Source organism: Aotus nancymaae, unplaced genomic scaffold, assembly GCF_030222135.1.
Source record: "Aotus nancymaae isolate 86718 unplaced genomic scaffold, 86718_ANA_hifiasm-v0.15.2.pri h1tg000025l, whole genome shotgun sequence".
NCBI classification, from domain to species: domain Eukaryota; kingdom Metazoa; phylum Chordata; class Mammalia; order Primates; family Aotidae; genus Aotus; species Aotus nancymaae.
In genome coordinates, this window is record NW_026988438.1 from 15,013,711 (window position 1) to 15,041,036 (window position 27,326).

The 27,326-nt window shown below is 40.0% G+C and overlaps 1 protein-coding gene across 1 annotated transcript; it reads left to right on the forward strand.

Moving 5' to 3' along the window:
* The first annotated feature begins 694 nt into the window (after positions 1–694).
* On the forward strand, positions 695–27,077 carry PON1 (paraoxonase 1). The gene is made up of 9 exons (XM_012450781.3): positions 695–834; positions 8,750–8,820; positions 10,274–10,329; positions 11,577–11,745; positions 14,955–15,081; positions 18,278–18,478; positions 20,036–20,117; positions 23,729–23,857; positions 26,624–27,077. Exons 1-9 carry the CDS (start codon positions 761–763, stop codon positions 26,780–26,782), a joined length of 1,068 nt encoding a protein of 355 aa, XP_012306204.2. The 5' UTR covers positions 695–760; the 3' UTR covers positions 26,783–27,077.
* The last annotated feature ends 249 nt before the right edge of the window (positions 27,078–27,326 follow it).

The window sequence follows — 27,326 nt, forward strand, 5'->3', positions numbered from 1 at the left end:
CACATGCATCACTTAGAGCATTATATATGCCATAGCGACATGTTTTGCTGATTTCTCAATTGACTCCCCCACCGAATGAATGTAAGCTTGAGGAAGACTTTTGTCCTGTTCTCTAGCATCTAGAGCAGCACTTGGCACATAGCGGGCACTCAATAAATGTCAACTGCGTGAGGAAATGAATGAACTGTGTGGGGATGTACTTGAGTGAACTGTAAGGTCAGAAGTGGTGTTGAGAGAAAGATGCTTGAAATCCAGATGTTGGAAGGTGGCACAGAGTGGTAGCCTAGTAAGAAGTTAGATCTTAGGGGTTCCTACTACAGCCCTCCCTTCCTCACCTTTTTGGCTGTCACCGTGATCAAGGTACTGAATTCCTCTGAGCCCCAAGGATCCGGTTGGCACAAAGTGAATGCTCACCAAAGCTTGACTGTCCTTTCCCACGGCTATTTTCTTCAGCTTGCTTGATCTCCCCTCCCCAACTGGACTAGGCACCTATTCTTGGTCTTCTCTCTTTACAGTTGGAGGGAGCAAAATGAGGCGCTTGGCTCAAGGAGCGCAGCTCTGGCGGTGTGGGCTGACCGCGAGCCACGCCTTCAGTGCACCTGGTCTGCCCAGCGGGCTGCGGGCCCAGCGGGCTGCGGACCCGGCGGGGAAGGGCGGGACTGGCCAATCCCGGCGCTGCCCGAGCGGGGCTGCAGCTGCAGGCAGGCAGAGTCTCCTAGCCCGTCGGTGTCTGAGCCCATCCATCCGTCTATTCCTGACCATGGCGAAGCTGATTGTGCTCACTCTCTTGGGGCTGGGACTGGCACTCTTCAGGAACCACCAGTTTTCTTACCAGTAAGTAGGTTTTGGTGAGGGCTGCAGCCTTCGTCCTCCTTACCCCCTGCTAGCTCCATGAACCCCCAGAAAGTAGGGTCCAAGGCTGTTAACAGAGCATTTATAGGCAGGTGCTAGATTCACACTGCACGGGGGTTTCAGAAATGTTTGTTCAGCCATCATGTGTCACTTGAAAACAAACCCTTGCTCATGGCTTGAGACATGGGATAAGGAGGCAATTGCCATGAGTGTGAGTGGCCAGGTTGTCAGTAGACACGAATTAATTTTTCATGAAGATTTGTGTGCCCTGGCTACAGATTCACTTCTCAACCCAGCAAGAAACTAACCAGGTGGGGGTTCTCCTGATATTTTGTGAATTAGGGAAAGGAATCCCATCCCTTCTGCACCTTGATTGTCTGGCATAGCAAACCTTCCAGGCTTGAAGATTCTCAATTTGAGGCTACTGAGAGCCATAGCAAAACTGCGTGTGGACCTGAGCAGGTGGGAGCTAACGTGTGCTATGATGGCCCCCTTTAGTGGGGGCAGGTGGGGAAGAGGGAACCCTGGAGCCAGCATCTGATGTCCTGGGGTTTACCTCTGCCCCTTAAATATGGGATTTGGGCAGATCACTTTACATCTCTAACCTTAGCTGCTTCATTAAGCTGGAAACGGTAATACACACCTGCCTGGGACAGAGTAGCTATTCAATAAATGTTAGTTTCTTGTTTCTTTTTTAAGTATTTAACACAGTTAAGTGCTATGTAAGGGGTGTGGGGATGTTTCAAGAATGTATCAGAAGTTTCATAACTTTTTACAAGAGTTCAAAGTCTAGAGATCATCCTAGTCTCTAAGGCTTAGTCAACAATGCCTTATTTACACTAAAGTAAAACTTAATGAAAACTAAATATAAAAAAATTACATGATCTTCTGGACTAATTAGAAGCTTACATTCAGAATGGTTTTTACTATTTATTGTGGAGTTTTTTTTTCCTAAGTTTTTTTTAAGTAACAGAATGCTAGAAAAAAGTAAGAAGCAGTTGTTAATCTTGGCTTTTAAATCATGGAAAAATTACAGTTTGTGACTTTTCATTAGTCACAGTGCTGTTGGCTGCCGAAGGACATTATAGGTATAGATAAAAATATATAGATAAAGATTGGGTGCTGAGCCTTCTGGAGTGGCCCAGACAGAGGAAGGAAGAAAAATTGTACTCACTGTTGGAAGCCCCTAAAACCTAGCTACTCAACTGGGTCTGGGGACCAGCTGCCTGAGCATCACCTAGAGGCTCCCTGCACATGCCGAATCTCAAGCCCTACCCCACCTGTTGAGTCAGAACCAGCATCACTGAACAAACTCCCTGGGGGATTAGAGATCATGCATCTGCCCCAGGGAGAGAAGGGAAGAGATGATATCCTGAGGCCTGCATCAGGAGTGAGCCAAATCCCCAGAGTAGACGCATCCTTTTTTTCTTCAGACTTGGAGTGTATATGTGTGGGGCTCACAGGAGGTCTATATAGGTCTAGGCTTGAGGGAACTTGTGGGAGCATACAAGGAATGCCTCAAGAGATTTCCGAGTTTCTCAGGTGGGAGCAGCACAGAGAAAGGAACTGAGAGAGCTCCCCTAGACCATGAGTCTCCCACCCATCTTTGTAATCAACTGCGTGTGGCCTCGTAGGATATGCACTTCACAAGTCCAGGGAATGCCTTGGACGATGGTAAAAACAGCTCCCCTCCCCAAACCCCAACTTGGGCTATGGAATGTTGCAGCACTACATCTGTATGGCAGCTTTCTTGTCCCTACATTGCCTATTGCAATATGTGAGAAGACTTCAGTTCCCTGTCTCAGAAGGAAACCACAAAGCTAACATTGGGCCTCTCAATGTATTTCTACCATTCCATGCTTGCTGTAGGCAACACACAGTTGTGGGAAGAGAGTAGTGGTAGATTCCTGATGACCTGGGCTGGATCTCATTTCTGCAACTTTCAAGTTATCACTTTATTTCAGAAAAGTTCCAGCCTGTTTCTCCACCTGAAAATTAGGGGATAATAATACATATTACAGCATATATATATATATACACACACACACACACACACACACATATTTATATAAATATATACATAAAAATAAATGTATATACATACCATATACACATATAATCACATATATATACATATATGTGTGTATGTGTGTGTGTATATATATAGATATATATATATAAATCAGGCATATAGCAGATATCCTATAATTGTTAGCTTTTATAGCTGTCATATGTGATCTCAAAAATCCACCTATGAAATCTAATGAGTGATACTTAAGTATGTATTATAATCATACCTCATTGAAATTCTGAGATAAGGACAAATAATCCTCCAAGCATCCAGTCTCCCCTATGAATGCAACCAACACCGTCTTCTCAGTCCGATGTACTTGCCTAGTGTCGCCGCAAAACACTTCGGTAGACATCTGCTGAGTACCTTCTCTTTGCAAACGTTGTGTTCCTGCTAGAGGTTATAAGAATGAAAAGGATGCAGTATTCACTCACCAATTTTAGAGTCTATTGGGAGCAAAAGATCAAAAACTGACAACTGCAGAAAAATATGGTAAGAAAGTTGACAGATGTGTATGTGAAGGTTCTTGAGGATGAACTAAGGCATTATTAATCCCAACACAGAAGACTAGGAGAAGCTACAAAGCATGATGAGTAGGGGTCTTCCCCGGGGGTACTAGGGAGTCCTCTCTTACATCTTCTCTCATTTCTTGATCTCTGTGGGTACTGGCTCCTCTTCACCTTCTGCCATGAGTGGAAGCAACCTGAGCCCCTCACCAGATGCAGATGCCCAATCTTGAACTTTCCAGGCATCCAGAATTATAAGCCAAATAAACCTTTTTTATCAGTTGTTCAGCCTCAGATGTTCCTTTATAGCAACACAAAGCAGACTCAGACAAGTTCACAGCAAAGGCTGTATGATTTCTGCACAGAGTTCAGAGTCTAGTGAATCAGAGACATATCTCAGACATTGAACCTTATCTCATAGGCCCAGAACATTTGAACTTAAGCCTTTGACAAGATAGTTCCTAATACATTGAAGATGAGGTAGAAAAAATATGAGCTGGAGGATAATAACACAGGTGGGTTAGTTTTCAGGTGCATCTTCCAGCTCTTAAGCAGTGTTATCTGTAGATTTTGCCTGGGTTAGAGAACTAAATGTGAGCTTTGCATTCATACTTGAGTTCCAATCCCTGCTCAGCCACTTCTTAACTGTTATGAAGAGCATTTTAGGTGAAGGGGAAAGTGTGAGCAAATAAAAAGAGGTGTGAAAGAGATATAGGGAAAAGAGTCCTTGGTATCTTTTGTGAACCCATATGTTTGGTGACCCTTGTGAGCCAGGCAGCATGCGCATTCTTCCCATGTGGTTTTGAGTCTAAGAAAGTGAATTTGACTATCCTTGGTGTTTTTCACAAGTCTTGGCCCATTTAGTGATTTTACATCCTTGAATCTCTCCTTCCATGCCAGTCTTAGTGTTTTCCTGGGTTATGACTATCACCCTTAACATCTTGTACCTGTCCTTTTGTTCCTTGAGGGCATACTGCAAATATTCACTACATGAGTTTTTTTAAATGGTGGATAACAAAATCAACTTAGTAGATAGTTACCAACATTTTAAAATAAATGAAACATAATTGAACAGAAAAGTTAGGAATGAGTCACACAGATGAGGGTGAGTATTGTTTTGTGAAGCTTGATTCAGATGTGTATGTATATATGTGTGCATGTACTGGGTGTTCATACCATATAAAATACTTTTCCTAATGTGAGTCTCAGTCTGAAAAGTTTGTAAGCCACTGTTCTATCACTTCCCCTTTTATTTCCTTGTTGTGAATTTTTGCAATTATAATGTCAGATTTCCATTTTTGAAATACCTTTCCATTTCTCAGGTCATGGGACAGATTCCATCTTTCCTTTGAAGCCTTCTAAGTTCAAATCTATCAATTAGAAAACCACAATCTCATCGCAGACCAAGCCTTCATTAACTATTCACTCATCTCTGTATTTCTAGTACCTAGACTGGTGGTTCTTTACTCTGGTTGTGCGTTGGGACAAATGGCGGTACTTTACAAAGCAGATTGCTGGACCCCACTCCTTGCCTCTTAGGTCAGATTTTCTTAGAGCATGAAATTGATAGCCAGTGGTTTGATGGTAGAAACATACTCATTTTTTTCTCTGAATGAATGAATGAATGAAAGGCCAATCACCCCCAAATTCCTGTCATTTCTTTCTTTCTTTCTTTTTTATTTATCAAGTGCAGGATCTGTAAAATATCTCCTCTTGGGTTTTACAATAGTGATGTTATCCCTAGGAACAACTGGGGAGGTTTCGAATCTTGATGTCTCTGGCTGCATGATTCCTAAACCATAATTTCTAATTTTGTGGATAATTTATTAGTCCTACAGAGGCAGTCTGGTCCCCAGGTAGGAGGGGATTTGTTTTGAGGAAGGGTTGTATATTAGTTTGTTTTCATGCTGCCATTAAAGACATACCTGAGTCTGGGAAGTAAAAGAATTTTTTTTTTTTTAAGAAAGAGAAAGGGGGAGAGAGAACAGGAGTCTTGCTCTATTGCCCAGGCTGGAATGCAATCTAAAAATAGGTATTAAAAACCTCTTTTATGCCGATAATTGTGCTTAACAGTGGAGACAGGAAAGAATAAGGAAAGATAATAACAAATAAACAGCTAACCAATATTTCATTTAAGTCTGTGAAATGCTATGCAAATGCTGAAGAGTGATTTACTTCCAATTATGTGGTCACTTTCAAAATACGTGCAATGTGATACTGAGAAAAATGTATGTTCTGTAGACCTGGGGTGAAGAATTCTATAAATATTCACTGAGTTTACTTGTTCCAGGTCTGAGTTCAAATCATAGATGTCCCTGTTAATTTTCTATCTCACTGATCCATCGAATATTAACAATGTGGTGTCAAAGTCTCCCACTATTATTGTGCCGAAGTCCAAGTCTCTTTATAAGTCAATAAGAACTTATGTATCTGGGTGTTCCTATATTGGGTGCATATATATTTATGATCATTGACTCCTGTTGTTGCATTAATCCTTTTACCATTATGTAATGTCCTTCTTTAGTCTTTGTTACTATTAAAGTCTATTTTGTCAGAGACAAAATTTACAACTCCTGTTTTTTCGTTTTTTTTTTTTTTTTTTTTTTTTGCTCTCCATTTGACTGGGAAGCCTTCCACCAACCCTTTGTTTTGAGTCTTAGTGTGTCCTTGCTTATGAGATGGATCTGGATACAGCGTAGCACTGGGTTTTGACTTTTTATTCAATTCACCTGTCTGTGTCTTTGATTGGGGCATTTAATCCATTTAAATTTAGGATTAATCTTGATATTTGTGAGTTTAATATTGTCGTTTAATGCTAGCTGGCTATTTTGCCCATTAGTTGATGTAGATTCTTCATTATAGAGATACTCTTTATGTTTTGATAAGGTTTTGGAATGACTGATACTGGTTGTTCCTTTCTGTTTGTAGTGCTTCTTTCAGAAGCTCTTGTAAAGCAGGCCTGGTGGTGATGAAATCTCTGAGTGCTTGCTTGCTCATGAAAAATTTTCTTTTTCCTTCACTTATAAAGCTTAGTTTGGCAGGATATGAGATTCTGGGTTGAAAATTCTTTTCTTTGAGGATATTGAATATTGCCCCCCACTCTCTTCTAGTTTGTAAGTTTTCTGCTGAGAGATCTGCTGTGACTCTGATAGGCTTCCCTTTATGGGTAACCTGACCTTTCTCTCTAGCTGCCCTTAGAATTTTCTCCTTTATTTCAACTCTGGTGAATCTAACGATTATGTGTCTTGGGGTTGCTCTATTTGAGGAATATTTTTGTGGTGTTCTCTGTATTACCTGGAGTTGAGTATTGTCCTGCCTTACTAGGTTAGGAAAGTTTTCCTGAATAATATCCTGAAGAATATTTTCCAGCTTGGATTCATTCTCTTCGTGACATTCAGCTACACCTATCAAACGTGTCTTTTCACATAGTCCCATATTTCTTGGAGACTTTGCTTATTCCTTTTTACTCTTTCTTCTCTAATGTTGTCTTCTTGTTTCATTTCATTAAGTTGGTCTTCGACCGCTGATATCCTTTCTTCCGCTTGATCAATTCGACTGTTAAAACCTGTGCATACTTCGCAGAGTTCTTGTATTGTATTCTTCAGTTCCACTAATTCACTTATATTCCTCTCTAAATTGTCTATTCTCATTAGGATTTCGTCAAACCTTTTTCAAGGTTCTTAGTTTCTTTACATTGGGCTAGAATATGTTCTTTTAACTCACAGAAGTTTCTTATTATCCACCTTCTGAAGCCTAATTCTGTTAATGGAATGCACTTGTTCACCATCAGGCCTTGTTCCCTTGTTGATGAGGAACTGTGATCCCCTGTAGAGGGAGAGGCATTCTGATTTTGGGTATTCTCAGCCTTTTTACACTGGTTTCTTCCTGTCATTGTAAATTTATCCACCTGTTGTCTTTGTAATTATCGACTTTCAAATTAGGTCTCTGAGTGGATGTCCAACTTGTTGATTCCCAGCACCGGAATCTGAGCAACCCACTGCGCTGGCTAAAACAGCAGCATTAAGTTTCGTGGTGCTTTTCTGCCCAGGAATCTCTGGTCTGGCTTCCTTCTTGAATCCCTTTTTCAATCAGCTGAATAGGCGACTCTGCCTTCCTGGAGCTCCAAATGTCGACCAAAAGGGGACCCAGTCCCGTTTACTCTGCATCAAGAACCGCCACGCCAGCCACAAGTGTTGCGCTGGCGACCCGTGGGGCTCCTTCACTGGGAATCTCCTGGTCAGTGAGCAACAAAAATTCATCTGAAAGTGTGGCATCCTCTCGTTCTCTGCGCTTTCACTGGGAGCTACAATCCTGAACTGCTAGTAATCGGCCATCTTGGATCTCTCTCCCTCCTGTCATTTCTTACCACATCAGTAAGAATTTTATCCAGCATGTCTGTTACCCCAGTAGCCCATCCTTCTCCTCCTGTGAGTTCAAATCATCAGAAGGACAAGTAAATTTCTGAGCCTATTTGAAGCCAAATAAGATTTCTAGGGATTTTTGGATAATTGTCACTACTTGCTATGACAATATTGTATCACTAGTTCTCAAAAAAAAACAAAACAAAACAGTTTATTGTTTAAATCTCTTGGTTGTGCTGACGTCTTTCAAATGCCACATCAGTTGCTTTGCTCTGCTCAGACAACCAGCTGGTACTTCCCTGTCACATCTGTTCACTTTTCCTTTGTCCTTTACTCAGACGTTCCCCATGGTGTTTGTGCACTCATATGTAATAAGTTGCCCCTGTGTATGTGTGTGTTCATGTGTGAGTACATGTGTGTGTGTGAAATCCCTTTTTACATGCAGGCCTTATGTATGATTTTCTGAAGTTACAAATCCTTTCAACATACTTGGATTTTTCAAGTGCTACATCATAAAGCAGATGCCCAGTTCAGGCTGTGGAGTCAGACTGGGCAGATGAGTAGGATGCTGCCCATCTGTCAGCAACTCCAAAACATCAATGGAATAAACTGGAACCATGTTGCCATTTACCCAGACTTTCCACCTAGGAGTCCTTACACACTGATGAAATTGCTCCTGTTCCTGCCAAGGTACACAGAGCCCTGGAGAGTATACTATGTATCTCTTTTGTATACATATTCACCTCTGCTAAATAAATAGTAAATATTGTACCCAGAGTTCCCCACCTGTCTTGCCCTGGCCTTGCCTGGAAAACTTGCAGTTGGCAGGGACCACTGACTCTGGAGTTGAAACTCAGGCAAGGTACAGTGCAGGAGAACTTGTGGGGCTGCTTACCATTGCAACTTAATTATAATTTCTGAATAGTTTTATGTGTGTTTTATTTCTTTCTTCCCCACAGAACACGACTTAATGCTCTCCGAGAGGTAGAACCCATGGAACTTCCTAAGTGTAATTTAGTTAAAGGAATTGGTATGTATGTGAGAGGAAGAAGGGTCTCATTGGAACTTCTAATATTTTTTTGCTCTTTATGTGATTAATGTGCCTGTTAAATTTTGTCCAAAAATAAAACTTTGAACCATGAGAGTCAATGGTAGTTAATGATAAATACCATGTTTGACTTTTGACTTCACCAATATATTGCCAAGGTGTTGGAAGTTTTGGTTGTTTGTTTTGGTTTGATCAATAGAGAAAAAAAAAAAAAAAAAAAATAGAATAATGTTTGATTCCATGGTAATCTAACCTGAGGAGATGGCAGAAGAGGGGAGGGAGAGCCACATAAAGCAGTGAATAAAGTTAACTTTTTTAAGAAAAGTTCTGACAGGCCTTTGCAATTACCACAAGTCTTCTCCTTATGCACCTCTCTTTTGATATCGGAGAGGAAAATTTTTTCCAGAAGCTCTCAGCAGATTTCTTCTTAGATTTCATTCCTAAGAACTGGAAGACAAGCTGTTGCCCTAGCTGCAAAGGAAGCTGGGAAAGTAATTACTGGGTCTCCAATGTGGGAGGCAGGCCCTGTCAGCAAAGATAAAAGGGTAGGGGAATTGCAACTGGGAGGTAACCAACAAGGACTCCCTGGGCTCAGCTCTCCAGCTGGTGTTTTGCTGTTGTTATGTTTTGGGGTTTTTTGTTGTTGTTGTTGTTGTTCCTTTAGAATTATTCATCTCAGCTGATTAAGTCTCAGGAGGCTAGACCAGAAGACATAGTATCATTAAATTTCACTAGATACCGTATGGTGCAAATTTCTTCTAGAAAAATATGACATTGATATCAAATATCACTGGGTTTTTGAGAAGCATACATTTCAACTAAGTGTATAAATACCTATCAGATAGTTCATTTTTCTCTACATAAATTGAAATGTTAAAAATTTAAATGTACTTAAAGTATAACTTGAAGACAGTGATATTTTACTGATGTTTATAATTAGTAGTAAAAATTCATATTCTTGATCACCTAAAATGTATCCCCATTTTAACTTAAGTATTTGAAATTTGCTTATATTTTCAATTTGGCTTTCCAAAGGTTTTACTGATTTGGAACTATTAAGTATCAGTATATATTTGTAATTTACCCTGTATCTTTAGAAAACAGCAAGTTCTTTTCACATAATCATGGCTTTTGTACATCTTGTGAATTTCCTTGAACTTTAAGAAGATTCAGTTTCTGAGGAAAAAGTTCTAGTCCATCAATTTAAAACAAATATACTAAGTGTAAATTTTAATTACACTTGTTAATATATTAATATTTAAAATTTCCATATAGTCACATTCATCAGTTTGAATAAATGAAAAATGAATTATTCTGAACCTATTAAATAAGAGTAATATATAGCCCCAGTTTCAGGTGAGGTGTGATGAAGAAATGGATCCACTTTCTGCAATGATATGAAACAACCTGTACTTTCTATTCTCTTTTCTGGTAGAAACTGGCTCTGAAGACTTGGAGATACTGCCTAATGGACTGGCTTTCATTAGCTCCGTGAGTGCGTTCTTTTACTTTCTGTGTTCTAGAACATTTTCTAGGACCTGCAGTTTAAGTCTTTCACTTAGGCTTTCTGTATACCAATGCCCACTTTCAAATAAAATGAGCAGTTATGGTTTAAAAGATAAACTGTGTATGCATTTACACTAGTGCTATAATTATGATCATATGTGTTCTATGCATATTTGTGTTCTTGGATCTACATTTAACTCATATTACCTTAGCTTCTATTGCAGAAATTTGTTTGTGAGTTCAATGTATTCAAGAATGGTTTTCCCATTCAACTATCTATTCCCTGAAGCACTTAAAATTGCCATATTCAAATATTTGCTAAATTAAGTATACATTTAATATATACTACTTCCCATGTCATTTCAACTTTTACATTTTTTTTTAACATCTTTCAGATTAAGACCTTTAATTTAAAATTGTTGATAAGTCATCCCACAATTCCCAAACCTCGAAGATAGAATCTACCATATTTGTTGAAACTCTCCTGCATATAGATTGCTATGGTAGCTGATACAGCACAAAACAAAAGAAGTCCACCATCTGGTCTAGGGATCATAACATAACAGAGTTGATAGGAAACAACAGACAATCATCCAGCCATTTAAAAACCTTTGCTACCTCTTGTAGTTTATTTAGTCCAGTTTTCTCTTACAAAGATGGTAGACTGGTCATCCTGGAAAGCAATGTCTTGTAAACCTTTCTTAAGCAACATAAGGCATATTTCAAGCAAAATCTTATATGGGAACCCAATATATAAAACAACAGCTTTGTTGTTTTGATTGAAGGGTAAGAAAGGAGGAGTTCCTCTGGCCCACTAAAACTTTATCTTTGAGATGCTTCCAAGGACCTACCAGGGAACAGTTTAAAAGCCATAACCAATGTTCTCTCTGTATTCCTTGCTTATATCATTGAGGGTTATTATTAATTGCTACTTTGGTCTGCTCTTCCATTTTTGATCTTTCTCCTGGGCTGGAAGCTGTAGTGTGGTGCACATATAACTTTGCTGCAGAGGACGAAAGGGTTTGTGTAGGGTGGCCTAGTGGAGCATGTGGCTTCCAGAAGACTTCTCTTGGGGACCCATCATACAAGCTAACTAAGAGGCTTCCTATGTGGCCATCTGGCCAGCCCTGTGGTTAGGAGCAGTCAACGTGAACCCATGTGCCATCCAGCACCTCCATTAGCATTTGAAGTACTGGTATTGTGCTTGATTTTTCTCCTCCATGCTGTATAAGGGATTAAAATATCCTGGAATAAAGAGCTTCGACCCCAACATACCTGGAAAAATACTTCTGATGGACCTGAATGAAGAAGATCCAACAGTGTTGGAATTGGAGATCACTGGAAGTAAATTTGATTTATCTTCATTTAACCCTCATGGGATTAGCACATTCACAGATGAAGGTAACAATATTGACTGCTTATTAAAATCAAAACCAAATTTAAAACAAAAACAGAAAAACATGCCAATAAATGAATTATTTTTTCTCATCAAAACAAAGCATAATCATGAATAATGTTCTTACTCTGGGTTTTAAACTTACCCCCTATGTTAATTGAACCTTATATTAAAACCACTTAAATACTTGAGAATGCTAAAATATTTAAGATTTGTAAAGCACCTAATTTTGTAAAATACCAAGATTAAAATTATCCCTATAATTACCATAATAATAATATCCAGCCCTGATCATTATAGCTTTTCCATTTTAAACAATTTTCAAGACTCAGGCATTTATAGGAACAGATTTTTCTAACCCAAGGCACTGTAACCTATAGGTCCAGTGACGGAAAGTCACCACGGTCAGCTTTCTGCCAGCCCCATCACCTTCAGTGCCTCCTGGTCTGCTGGTTCCTCTGTTCTGTGTTCAAAATGCTGTTCTGCATGTTGGCCCTCTTCAATATAACTTGTTGGTGCCATCCTTTATATCTTTACCCCATTTATCCCTCTCTATTTGCTGTCACTTCCTTGTCTCTGTATTAAATATTCAGCCCCAGTTGCGCATGGTAGCACCTGAATGATTTGAGAAGATTAAATGCCCAGGCCCCAGCTCTATAGATTCTGATTCCATTGGTCTGAGGGAGGCCTGGATCACAGTACTTGTTAAAAGTTGTTCAGTTGATAAAAATGTAAGGCCAGGGTTAAGAGCCACGTTTATATCCATTGCCTCCATTTTATCATCAGATGATCCCTCATTCAGTTCCTCTTCTGGACTTTCCCCACTGTGGGTGGCTAAAATTGCTACCTTGAGAGTCATCAATGATGTTCCTATTAACAAATCTCCTCTCTTCCTTTCCTTCCTCTCCTTCCTTCCTTCGTCCCTTCCTTCCTTCACCTCCTTTTATGCTGTTGACCACCTTCTCCTTTACAAAACTTGCTCTTCTCTGATACTGCAGTGCACTTAGCCATTCCAGGTCTGATCTTGCTGTAGGTTTTCTCCCCGATTCACTATTTTGTCACTCATTGCCACTTCCCTGAGCACTACCGCAGAGGTTTGATCTTTTACTTCCTCCTTATTTTCCCTATTTCAGAACTTTCAAACCAGTGCTGCAGTGCCTGCTTTCTAGGAGAACATCTCCAAATAGGGGTGTTATTATTATTTTCATTGGCCCTTTACTTTAAATGCTGCAGGTGCTTACTGGACTCAAAATGTTGAAAATGGTTTTCCATCCTTTTATCTTTCCTTCTCTTCCCCATATCACACACACACACACACAAACACACACACACACACGTACGTCCCTTTCAGTGGACTCTCCACTCATCCACCCATTCATCACCATTACATTTTATTTTAAAAATATTTTTAAGTGCAAAGAAATATAGTATTTGATGTGTGGATACTTTTTAAAATAAAAATGAGGTAATATTACATGACCCCTGCTATAAATTGCTTTTGCATTAAACACTACATCAAGGACTCCTTTATATGACAGCACATTTGGAACTGCTCTGCTGAGGCGGTTGGGGATTCGGTTGCGTGGGAGCACTGTAATATAGCTCATCTGCCAACAGATACTTAGGTTCTTCCCACTTTTATGCTCATTGCAAACAATGCCAAAATAAACTTTCTTGTACATGTGTTTTCTGTAACTATATCCTTAGGATAAATTTCTAGAAGTAGGATCCACTGCACAGAATGTGAATCCAGGATTTAATCCTCACTTGAATTTGATTTCTGACACTCTCATTCCTCAGCTATATTCAGGGCCTTTGGATACTTCCTGTTAAATGCCTCTCATGACCTTTCTTGCCTTTTATTGCCAGTGGCATCCTCTTGGTCCAGTCCCTTCTCTCCATGTGCCTGGATTACTGCTGTAGCCTCAGGTCATGTTATTCCCTAGCTCAAGTCCCCCAGTGAGCAAAGCCTGGATCTTCACCTTAAGCCCTAACAAGACCAATTCTGGCTCCCTATAGCTTCAGCCCTCTCACTCTCCAACTCTCTCTTTCCTTCACTCTGCTTCCACCACAACCTCACTATTGAGTGAATATGTCCAGGAAGTTCTGCCCCGGGACCTTTGTACACTTTCTTCTCTCAGCCTGGAATGCTCTTTCTCTAGATATCCACATTATTCGTTCTCTTATTTCACTTAGGTCTTTGCTCTAACATCCCCTCATCAGACAGAACATGCCTAACTCCCATGAAGATAATACCGCATCACTCTCTATTCTTTCACTCTGTTGTATTTTTCCTTTGTAGCATTTAACACCAACTAAAATAAATTAAACACTTGTTTGCTGAATGGGTTAATGAAAAGCATCTGAGCTGCCTTCGCTGTTCAAATCTCCTTAGTTCAACCTGCCAAATTTTGCATCTTAATGTGGTAAAACCTCTTCTCTACTAAAAACACAAAAATTAGCCAGGCATGGTGGTGGGCACCTTTAATCCCAGCTACTCAGGAGGTTGAGGTAGGAGAATCACTTGAACCTGGGAGGCGGAGCCTGCAGTGAGCTGAGATTGTGCCATTGAGCTCTAGCCCAGGAAGCGAGAGTGAGACTCCGTCTCGAAACAACCAAAACAACCAATTTGGTCATTTCAGAGGTTTCAAAAAACTTCTTTCTTAAAGCAAAGACCATAATCTAACTTTGTCAACTCTGATCACACATTCTCGACCACTTAGACTGGTTTCCTTTGTGTTTTTGAAGTCCCACTGACCCACGGAAGCTGCTTTTGTTTGCTATTTCTCAGATGTTCTTCTGTGGAATTTATCATCTCACACTGTGTAAATTACACCTGAGCACACCTTCTCATATTGGGAGTTCCCATAGATTTTTTCCCTTTCATGGCAACTGTGCATCTCGTGGAGACCATTTGAACTGGAAAACTTAAAAGAGTTCTTTGGAGTTTTAGTGTCAGTGATACTCATTCTTGAGATTTTTTTTTCTCCTGTGGAGTTTGGGTTTTCAGAGACTGTCACTGGTTCTTCCTTGAGTCACTTTTCTTTAGAACAGGAGCAATCACAAATGCTTCTCTCTACAAAGAGATGAACATATTCCTTCTGCCTGACATCCTAAGTACTAGCTGGAGGTGGGTTGAAATTGCTTTTAGGAGAGAGGGCTGACAGCTGAGAGCTCAGTTAATGTTTCGTTTTTGTTTTTAATCTCCTCTCAGATAATGCCATGTACCTCCTAGTGGTGAACCATCCAGACGCCAAGTCCACGGTGGAGTTGTTTAAATTTCAAGAAGAAGAAAAATCACTTTTGCATCTAAAAACCATCAGACATAATCTTCTGCCTAAGTACTGAGATGTATCAAATTTCTATTTCCCTTTAGCTGTAGTGGATAGTTAATCCATTTTTAGTTTTTCCTTTTGACCCCAGAGTAGGTATGGCTGTTCAACTCTCATTTCTAATCACAGACTCCTCCACGTGCACTTCTGAAGAACCTTTTGAGGCTCCTCAGAGACTGCCCATTCTTTTCCTCTCTTGTTTCCTAGGCTGGTGGATGCTGGGTCCTGGCCTCAGCATCTCCATTCAAGCTATTACCAGGAAAAAAATCTTGCTCTTCTCCAGAATCAGACTTAGTATTTCACACCCAAACAGGCTTCACAGACAAATTTGACATCATGAGCTTATTTATTTATATTAAACAGTAGACTCTTAGATGTTTCCCTGAATTAGAAACAGACCCAAAGGAGACCCAAAATCCAGTGCATCTAAGACCTCCTTAGACTGCCTCCACTGCTGTTTGGTTGCATACAATTTATGCAATAGCAGATCTATGGTACACTGAACTTCACCCTAGGTGCCTTGTTGACATAACATATGGTGAAATAAAACACCCAAGGATCCCCAATCCCAGTCAACCTCCTCACATTCCCTATGAAGATTTAGTTTGTAAGGCCAGTGATGGATTTAGGGGAACAAGCTGACACTATCTTCTAAAACATTTACTTCCAAATGATTATGATTTTCTAGAATCCCAATCTATTTTTATATAATATCTGTACAGCATTTGACTACCTCCATATTTGTAAATCTAGATTTGTACTCTAGATACCTAGTTAAGGGCCTGGTACGTAGTATGCACTCTGTGTTACCAGGACCCCTTCCTCTTCTTATCTGGTGTTTGAGGATGAGGAAACTGAGACTGGAAAGAAATTGAGTTACCGGATGAGAGGCAATCAACACACTAGTGGCCAAGTAGGAACTCCAGCTCAGGTCTTCTTCTGCACCCCTAGGATGAGTAAAAGGTCAGAGAACAGCTTTCGGTGGGAGTTTACTCATACATTCATTTAACAAGTATATTTTGGAGAGAGAATAAGGTCACTGAGTGTTTGGAGAATGTGAAGAACACCAGGATTTAAAGTAGGGAAATGTATGTAGAATGGAGAAGCTGGGCTAATGACAATGCTACTAATAAATGAGCTTTCACTGTAAGTCAGGTGCTACACTAACTAATTCAAACAGATCATTTTATTGATGTTTTACAAATACTTTCTGAATTAGGTGTTATTATTATATCCATTTTGGATTTTTAAAAAGTTGAGGCCTGGAGTAATTGTTAAGTTGCCCCAGATGACATCACTAGTAAATGGTGCAGCTGGGATTCTAATCCTGGTAGCACAAGTTCAGAGCCAGTGCTTCAAATCACTACAAAATGGTGAAAAAATGTATGTGTTTTAACAATTAATCTTGGAAATCTCAGATTTATCTAAGTTTCCAGGGTTGGAGTATTTTTTTCCTGATCCAGTTGCAAAAATATTAGCCTTAGGCAGCATAGAAGGAGACTGAGAATAACCACAGTGCCATAATTAACTAGAGTTCTGCTGTCTCAACCCAAGGATTAGCTGTGTGTTTTCTGCTTTGTATTTTATGGTTGTTTATAACATTATATTCCTATTACCAAATCTATTATAATTTAAACCTGTTATTATTTGTATATCACAACTGTTATTATTGGTCATTTATTGTAGGCCAGGCATGGTGCAAAGGCACTCTGCACCCCCCATGAAAACTATGCATTCATTATTTCATTTTATTCTTACCCTAGCCTTTCAAGGTATACAGAGAAAACTGAGGTTCAGGAAAGTGGCTCAAAATTTAGTGACAATGCTGTGGCCCCACATTATAAGGATAGCAAGCAGTGTCAAGATTCAAATGACGTCCATCAGATTTCAAAGCTATTACTCTATTACCCTTTAAAAATTTATTTGTTTACTTATTTTACTACATCCCCATATCAACAATACAAGGCTATTGCTGTAAACCATTCCACTCTGCTCCTTTCTGTGAAAACAAATGATAGTCAAGCATACTAATTTCAGAAATTTACTTTTAAAAAAGAGAGAGTAAAATCAGATTGCAGATTTACGTCTGGAGCCTGTTCAGACTAATCCTAAATCCTGAGACCTTTTTTTTTTCATGTAGTAATAGTGGCTACCATTGATTGAGGGTTTATTAAATGTCACGCTCCCCGCAAAGCACACAACAGGCCTTGGCTCATTGTAATTCCCACTGCAACTCCACAAATTAAGATCCTGACCCTTAGTCTTCTACTAATGAGCTATATGACTTTGGGAAAATCATTTAACCTCTCTTTACAGATGAGAAAACTGAGGCTCTGCATGCCTCTCTAACTTGCCTGAGCGCTCAGAGCTGCGTCAGAGCTATGCGCTGGCCATCATGCCCTCGGCAATAGAGCAGAGATAATTTTCTCCCAGATCATGGCCCTGGGGAACTTCCATCACCTCAATCAGCAAAGAATGACTCACTTATGTGTTCACTATTGTACCTATTAAAGCAGAAAAATAGACTCATATATCTTACATTTTCAGTAACAGAGAGAGAATCCTAATCAGAAAGGGGGAAAAAAAGCCATAGCTTTTTTTTTCTATTTCTGAGCATTCTTGTTCATGGACATTTCATTCAGTTTAGAATCACAAAATCTTAAGGCTGCAAGATAGACTAGTCTATCATCCTGCTTTCACAGATAAGGAAACTGAGGCCCTGACATGTGAAAAGATTGATTTTTCTTAGATCACAGAGAAGAATAGTAGCAGAGCTTTAACTAAAATGCAAGTATCCAGGATGCTGGTTCAGTGCTTTTTCCATTTCTTAGAGAGTTAGTTCTATGTGGGCACAGATATGTGAGTGCATTTTTGCCTTGACAATGATTTCTGGCTTAATTTAATTCCTACTGAATTTAGTATATCTACATACAGACACACACATAACACTATTTTAAGATACATATAATAGGATTTTTATGTTACAGTGCTATAATCACCTCCTCAGATTTCTTAGACCAACGATTGTCTTTACGGATTGTATCGGCAGGACTAATTTTATATTAATTCTATTGCATTATAGCTAGCATGAAGGCTCCATCCCATATCTTGATTTTAGGACTAGACAGTGATGAATCCTAATTAATAATCCTGTAATGTTCAATACCTTCACCTCATATATTATGTGTGTATGCTTTCATTGCAGTTTGAATGATATTGTTGCTGTAGGACCTGAGCACTTTTATGCCACAAATGATCACTATTTTGTAGACCCCTACTTACGATCCTGGGAGGTGTATCTGGGTTTAGCGTGGTCATATGTTGTTTACTATAGTCCAAGTGAAGTTCGAGTGGTGGCAGACGGATTTGACTTTGCTAATGGAATCAACGTTTCACCCGATGGCAAGTATGTGAGCTCTTTGAAATGTAGGGGAATCACTCAGATTCTCAGTTGACATCTTGGAATATATTCTTTTTTAAAGTAATATGATACATTTTAACATGTTATTCTAGTGAGATAAAATTAGGAAAAATGTAAAATGTCTTAATTTTTCAGGGAGTAAAATTTATCAAATCAAAAATGTCTTTGTGAAAGCATACTGGTTTTATTTTCTTTTTGGAAAAAAGTACATTTTAAGAGGGGGAACTGTGATGAAGATTTAGTATGTCTAAATAGCTTTGTTTTGAGTAAAGATTTGAATGTATAATGAGATTCATAGTACGCAGGTAGACATATATCAGTAGTGCGGGTTTATGACAAGATAAGGAACTTGTACCAAAATGTAAATCAAGGCAATACTTCCTTCATTAAGAACATTTTACTGTGAAAAACAAGTCAGTGTGCCCTACCACAAACAATTTGCAAGCCAGCATTGGTCTGGGACTGCATTTTGGGTAGCGTTGGTATGTACATGAAATATCTATATCCATCCATATATATGCCCTTTCTCATCTTGTGTCGTCATCAAGGATTTCAGAGTCAGTAACATATGCTTAGAAAGAGTAACAGCAGGGGCCAGGTGTGGTGGCTCATGCCTGTAATCCCAGCACTTCAGGAGGCCGAGGTGGGCAGATCACCTGAAGTCAGGAGTTCGAGACAAGCCTGGCCATCATGGCGAAACCCCACCTCTAAAAAAAATATAAAAATTAGCTGGGCGTGGTGGTGTGCTTGTGTAATCCCAGCTACCAGGGAGGCTGAGGCAGGAGAATCACTTGAACTTGGGCAGTGGAGGTTGCAGTGAACTGAAACCGTGTCACTGCACTCCAGCCTGGGTGACACAGCAAGACTCTATCTCAAAAAAAAAAAAAAAAAAAAAAGGAAAGAGAGACAGGGACAGCTTTTAATTACTCATATCATTGACCAGGTTTTGAGAATAGAAGATAATCAAGCAGTAATTTCTTTTTTTGCTGGGGGGGATGTATAGTGCTTAGACTAACTCCAGATCTAATTTATGGGGTATGACTAAAGCCATAGGGTCAGGACCAGACTTAGGACAGAAGAGGAGGAAGACTTCTCTCAATACTGGCCAAGCAGCTTTTCTTCTCTCATATTTTCTCTGGACTAAAACAAGGGGCTGCTGTCAAAGGGTTTTCCTGCAACTTTCTCGAGAGAGAACTCACTACCCTCTGAAATGCAGAACCTGGGGCTTGATACTAAATTGACAAACCAAAAGAGAAACAGTGTAATGCATTTTATTCCCAGCTACTAAGAGTTGGTGTTAGGGCTAAGTTCCTTCCATACTGATAAGGACAACTACATCCCCTCTTTCAGAACTTTTCAGAGATTAAACCCTTCTGTTCATTCTAAACTCACTGAGTTCTTTCAGAATATAGTGTATTTGAGATGGGTTCCATTTTCTACCCCTTCAGCAAAGTTCTTCCCTATGAAGTTATTACAACTTGTCTGTAATCTCTCCAGTTGTGTTACTTCTAGTACTTTGATGTAGCTCTTTCTTCTTTGAAGGTATGTCTATATATCTGAATTGCTGGCTCATAAGATTCATGTGTATGAAAAGCATGCTAATTGGACTTTAACTCCATTGAAGGTAAGATGTATTAACACTAAGTTTGCAGAGTGATAATTAGATTCTAATTGATTTGTGAAATTAAATGTGAGGAAAAAAGGATTGCCTAATTGGAGTGGGTGAGAACCAATTGTTCACACCTTTATTAAGAGTTATTAGCATGGTTATGTGTTTTTTCTTCAGTTTTACTCAACTGCAGAGTGGGAAACAGCAAACCACACATCTCACCCGGGAACCTTGCATTCTTTCTGCTCTAGTGAATTTGAAGCTTGGCATTGTGTTCCCAGATCCTCCTTCCATCCCTCCCTTCCTGCCTTTCTTCCTTCCTTTCTCCCTTTTTCTCTCTCCTCCACCTTCCTTCCGTCTCTCTCTTTTTTCCTCTGTGTTGATGGAACAGCCAAGAAATAGCCTCAACTTGTACTTAATGCAGGGCTGCTCTCCACAATGTTTATGAAGCCCACATGCTCACAGTGGCTGCCAGGTGACCTGGCAGCACGTCACCTCTCTGCATTTACCTCCAACCATTGTGTCCCTGCCCCCGCCTCTCCTGCCACTGTCTCAGAATGGGGCATTGTTCCCTCTACTTGGAGGAGTGACCTTCCTCCAGATCTCCATGGCTCTCTCCTTTCATTTTTTACTAAAACGTCGCCTCGGTCATCAAAACCTGGAACTGCTTCCTTCCCCTACATATTTTCCCTTGTCTTTCCTGCTTTATTTTTTCATTCAGCATGTACTGCTAACATATTATATATTTTATTCATCCCTTTCATTACCTGATTCCCCCACTAGGGTGTAAGCTCCACAAGGACAGGCTGTTTTTCTATTTGCTCCTGATACAATTCGCTTTGCCTAATTGGCACTTGTTAAATTACTGTGGTGGGGCTGGGCATGCTTCAGGGGTTCACCTCCTGCCCCCACCAATTCTGGTCCAGTCTGAAGGTTGGAGTCAAAAGGGGTGAAAACACAAAGGAGAGGACAGAGACCAAGAGTAAAGTGGAGCCCTGTGAAAGCAGCCCTCTATGTCTGAAAAACAAGATGTAGCTCTCCTGCCATAAACGCCCATTGCAGGAAGTGCTGTCAGCGCCAACAGTATGACTGTTCCTGTCAGCACATCTGAGGGACTGTCATGAGGGGCCTCACTCAGAGAAAATTGCCTTGAAGCAACATCAAATGTAACATCATGTTTGACATTAAAAATCACTGGCAGGGCTAGTTTGGTATTAGCTCAAGTAAAACGGAATTTCACAGGCTCATACTGACTGAGGGAATAAAAACAAGCTGTGGTTTTAACAATAGGCACTGCTAGAAAATGAAAGTTAAAGAATTTCATGAGAGTAGAACCCAGTCTAGCGTACATTCACCACAGAATGTCAAGGCTCTGCCTTCACCAGGGCGAGATCGGGGGCAAGGCCAATTTCAGCAACAGACCATGCCTGTCTCCCATTATAAAAACCCCAAAAAGGTTATTCATAGACTGTAAGGTTATTCATAGACTGTAATGTTATTCTTTCCTTTGAAAGATCGTCTTAATTAATATCAGTTAATTAATGCCTGAGTGTGCCAAGTAATTTGATAAACTAGCGGAAGCTAATCTTAAATTTGTGATGAGGTGTGGATGGGTTTATGTCCAATGTGATATTATTCAGCCTTAAAAAGGAATGAAGCTCTGATACATGCTACCACATGGATAAACCTTGAAAACATTATGCTCAATGACATAAGCCAGCCACAAAAGGATAAATATGGTATGATTTACTAATAGCAAGTACCTAGAACAGGCAAATTCATGGAGGCAGAAAATAGAATGGTGATTACTACGAACTTGGGAAGAGAAGAATGGGGAGTTATTGTGTAGTAGGCACAGGATTTGTTTGGGGCTGATTAAAAGTTCTGGAGAGGAATGGTGAGGATGGTTGCACATCACTGTGAATATACTTCATGCCACTGAGTTTTACACTTAAAAATGGTTAAAATGTCAAATTTTATGTGTATTTTATCACAATAGAAATAATACTCTCCTCTCTCCAAAAAAGATTCCAGGACTTAGTCAATGAATTAGTCACACTTCAGTGAACCTCAATTCACAACAGAGAATAGAGTTTTTTCCAAAGAGAGTAACTTACTCAGTTTTCTTGACCAAGGAATGCAAAATTTTCCAGTTGCCTTTGTGGGAGTGTGAGATGTGATACACAGGGGTCTCTCAGTGACTTAGCATGGTGAGGAATTACTTATTTGCAAGGCAAGAGTTCATCGCTGGACTCAGAACAGGCTCCCTGCTGAACTGTCAGCACTTCCGTGGCAGGAGCTGTGTCTGCTGGGTACCTGGTGCTCTCCAGGTGCTGCATTCCTTGCAGAGCTCATGTAGGAACTTGGTAATTGTGTTTTGAATGAATGGGACTCCAGGTTTCTGTGTCCTTCTCCCACTCCCACTCTCATCTCAGTAGGTTTCATCCGCTGTGAAATTCACCAATTGGTTGTACTGCTTCCAAAGATAAGAGCAGAGCCCTGGAACAAACATTTTCTTCATTTAAAGAAACTGTTGTATCAGAGTAGTGTGATTACACTGGAATAGATGGGGGTTTAAGGATGGAGAAAGCATGGAGCTGATTTTGACCAGGGGATGTTTGCTCAGCAGCCTCCTGTCTTGCCTGTCTCAGGGGTAAGGAAGACTGATGGCTCTGCATGGTGGCAAGAATGACACTGCCATGATGCTTGAGCCCTCTAATCCCTCCATGGGCATGTGAGGACAGCTCTCATTTTAAGTAGGAGGCACAGGGAAGCGTTGGTTTTCTGCAGCAGCCTGTCCATGCCCTGGCCTTTGCAATGAGTCGTGACCAGTTATTTACAGGGTCTCTGGGCACAGAGGTATGCTGGCCTCTGAGGCACATGGTAGATATTTCTCCAACTGAGAATTAGAGGTAAACAAATAGATGAGGTTTCTCTCTGGTAGAAGGCAGCCAAGATGATGAATGGTGGAATTAAGAATCATTGGTATTATTTATGATGCTGATACAAAGCCTCGACAGCAATCTGTGTAGTCATCACATGCTTGCAACTTATATTTAGAGAATAAACAGCAGAAGAACAGGGAGTTGAATAGCATCAGGAAACTAAAGAACAAACTTTTTCTTAACTCCAAGGCAAAAATAAGACCCTGGGTGATCATTTCTTCTCCGGCTGCACAGCCTATGATTAGCTATTAAAGAGTCCACATTTCATTGATGTTCTTATCAGAAGTGAATCTGTATTTTCTGGTTGTTTTCTGAATGCTTATAAAAATATCATTTGCATATGCCATTTTAGAAGGAGCTGTTTTATGCTGCACTGAAAACTTTTTTTTCAGTTTAGTTCATGCGCAGATGTTAGTACAAATGATTTTTTCTAACTTTTAAATCTTTCTTGGCTTTCTGTATCTTCATCCTACCCCATTCTGTCCTGAAAACTGACAAAATACTAGAATAGATGAAAGGCCAGAGGAATTTTGTGAGTCTTATTGAAATGGGGGCAGAATTCCATCCTTGGAAGAAGCAGTGTGGTGACCAAGGACAAGAGGAAACTTTTCTCTGATATATTTTGCTCCATCACAATTTTTACTTTATGTCTTGTTCTCTCCTTGTTTTTAATCTTGGAAGTCCCTTGACTTTAATACCCTCGTGGATAACATATCTGTGGATCCAGAAACAGGAGATCTTTGGGTCGGATGCCACCCCAATGGCATGAAAATCTTATTCTACAACTCAGAGAATCCTCCTGCATCTGAGGTTAGTTTTAAAAATGAACCAGATGAGTGACTTTATTCCCAGCTACTTTTTTTTTTTTTCAGTGAAAACGTAATTCTCAATTATATATGCAAATAAAAGGTGGGACATGGATAGATGATCCAAATGATCAGAAATAGAGACTTTTGGAGGTGCTTTAGTCAGAGTCTAGGCAAGAAACACATGGCACACTTAAATTGGATAATTTGAGGGGAGTTTAATCAAGGTACTATATACAAATGTGTGGAAACAGCGTAGGGAACTCAACAGAGGATAATGCAGTACCCCAGGGCTAGCAAGGGAGGGAGGAAATGAATACTGGAAGCCAGAACAGGTAGACATGGTGTGTGGAGAGGGTAGCCTGAGAGGAAGCTGGCCTCTGGTTGAGGGTTCCTCAAATAACATAATGATGCCACACTGCTATGGATTAATCATTCATCTGTTACCTGCCTTCCTGTTCAATTCCCCCTTCCTGTGTGGCAATGCACAGGTCCATGCAGTGGACCAGTCCTGGAGCACACTGGCCAGCCTCTCTAGATCTTCCTGCAGAGTAGCAAGATAAATCGCTGGAATTACTTTGGCTCAGAAGATCTCAGCTTCCATCTTAGTTACTCAAAGACTCCATTTTTGTGCCCATGGTCTTTATTCAGTGGACTAGTTTGGGTACAAATAAGAGTTTTCAACCTACTTCAATATAAGTATTAACACATTTACTGAGTTTTCAGTATCTACGAAGTATACTTATTATATATATTAAATGTATACCATTTTGACATATTTGTCTACTGCTGTGTATTGTTAAAGCTAAGTTTTAAGAGTCTGTCTTGCCTGCCCAACAGGAAAAAAAAGTGGTAAAGCCTGTATCTTGGGTTAAAAGAAAAAACAACTAAAAACCAAATGTATATTTCCAATTTACATTATGGCTCTCCTACCTTTTATCTCTAGGTTTACAGGACAATTGTGATCATATTTAATAGCAACGCTTTATGCCTTTTGCTAGTTTTTAGCTATTAGGGTTGCTGAATGGTATGTTTAATAGAATTGAAGAAATGTATGCTGTGGAGTGTTCAGTGTTCAGAACTGAGCAGAATGTTAGATTCTAATTTGTTCTTGCTTGTTCACGCATTTGGTGATCTTGGGTCATTTGCTATAGCACGGATTTGTGTTTGTTGTTCTGGAAAAAAATACTTCATTTCTAATGACTGATCTGCAAAGGAATAGCAAAAAATAATAACAATTTATTATCTAATGCACTGCCCCTAGAAGAGTGATTTAGTTTTATTAACGAGAAGCTTAGTTAAACCAAGGTGCACCATCAACTATTTCTCTGTAAGTAGCTACCACATGTTAATGCTATGGCAATTTTCTAAGACATCTGTCTTCAGTGCCTGCTGTTTTTAAGAGGTCATATTAAACACTCCCACAGACCCTTTTATATCCAGGCACCGGCCTTCACAGTCTGCCACATTTGGTATTTTGTGATGTAGATATCCCTTCTTCAAGTCACTGTATATTATTGTAAAGGCTTAATAATAGAAAGATAGAGTGGAAGGGGAATTTAGAGATAATCTAGTCCCACCCTTCTCCTTCTACAGATGAGAAGCAAATGGTAAGTGGAAGATTCAAGACACGACCCAGGTCTCCTGCCTCAGTGTAGTGCTTTTCATACTAAGTTGAATCATATGCGATTGCTACTTTTGACAGCCAGAATGATCAAATATTGGCTATTTCTTATGGTTGGCTTAACAGGATACTACACTGCTATTAATGATACAATCACATTTCTCCTCAATTAAGTGAAGGAAACTGAACTTACAAAATCTTATACATTTAGAGATGGGAGGTTAAGTTCAGAATGCATAACTGGCACAGAGATGTGGTCTTTTTAGGCCACGTTTTTTTTTCTTCGATTGCTACATTTTAAAAACCAGGAATTAAGTGTAAACATCCAGTTCTCTGGCTTCTCTTAAAATACATGAAAATGGACCTGAATTACCGCATGGCAACAATTTGGCGGTTGCTGAGTGTATTAGTCAGGGTTCCCTAGAGGGATAGAGCTAATAGGATAGATATATATGTAAAAGGGAGTTTATTAAGTATTAACTTACATGATCACAAAGTCACACAATAGGCTGTCTGCAAGCTTGAGGAGCAAGGAGAGCCAGTCGGAGTCTCAAAATTGAAGAACTTGGAGTCTGATGTTTGAGTGCAGGAAGCATCAGCACGGGGGAAAGATGTAGGCTGGGAGGCTAGGCCAATCTGGACTTCGTGTTTTTTTGTCTGATTTATATTCACTGGCAGCTGATTCAATTGTGCCCACCCAATTAAGGGTGGGTCTGCCTTCAGCAGCCCACTGACTCAAATGTTAATCTTCTTTGGCAATACCCTCATAGACACACCCAGGATCAATTCTTTGCATCCTTCAATCCAATCAAGTTGACACTCAGTATTAATCATCATACTGAGTAACAGCTTCCTCCCTCCACATTTACTGAAGTCCCCACTGCTCCCTAATGTCCCACATCCAGGATGTGCCACTCATCTGCATTTCCTGCCTTATCCTTGTAGGTCTAGGTACTCTCCACTTCTGCTAAAGATCACTTGAGATCAGTACCCACCTGTTCCCAAATGAGGAAACAGGTGCATTAAGCGTAATTTTGGAACAACATAGGATTTATCTCGTTGTATGAGATTATATGGCTTCTTACGGAGGATGACTCTATGCATAAGGTTAAGTGACTTAACAAAAATATTTTATTTCTTGTATAGGTGCTTCAAATCCAGAACATTCTAACAGAAGAACCTAAAGTGACACAGGTTTATGTGGAAAATGGCACAGTGTTGCAAGGCAGTACAGTTGCCTCTGTGTACAAAGGGAAACTGCTGATCGGCACAGTGTTCCACAAAGCTCTTTACTGTGAGCTCTAACAGACTGATTTGCACCCATGACATAGAAACTGAGGCCGTTATTTCAACCGCTTGCCATATTCCAAGGACCTAGTGATGGCAGCTGAACAATGAATGCTGACTAAATGTGGACATCATGAAGCATCAAAGCACTGGGAAAGGTATGATGTGTAGGGCTTTTTTTGAGAACACTATCAAATCAGTCTTGGAATACTTGAAAACCTCATTTACCAATAAAAATCGTTCTCACTAAAATGGCTAAATCAGTTATGTCAACTGTCAGGTATTAAATAACTTTACAGTGTGTGACCCCAAAGTACTTACCCTAAAACATGCGTTGCCTGAAAGCATGTGTGTGTCGCTGCCTTGCCATGTCTTGTTCAGAAGAAACAGAGGAGCAGAATTAGCTCACGTGTCTTCAGAACTCCAGTACTCACTCAGGGACTGCAGTTCATAGGACAGAAACTAGATGTGCACTATGAATTTCCCCTCTACTCCATGCATACCTCCTTGGTGAAGCCATTAGCCATTTTGCCATAGTCAGACTTGTTCCCATTTTCCCTTC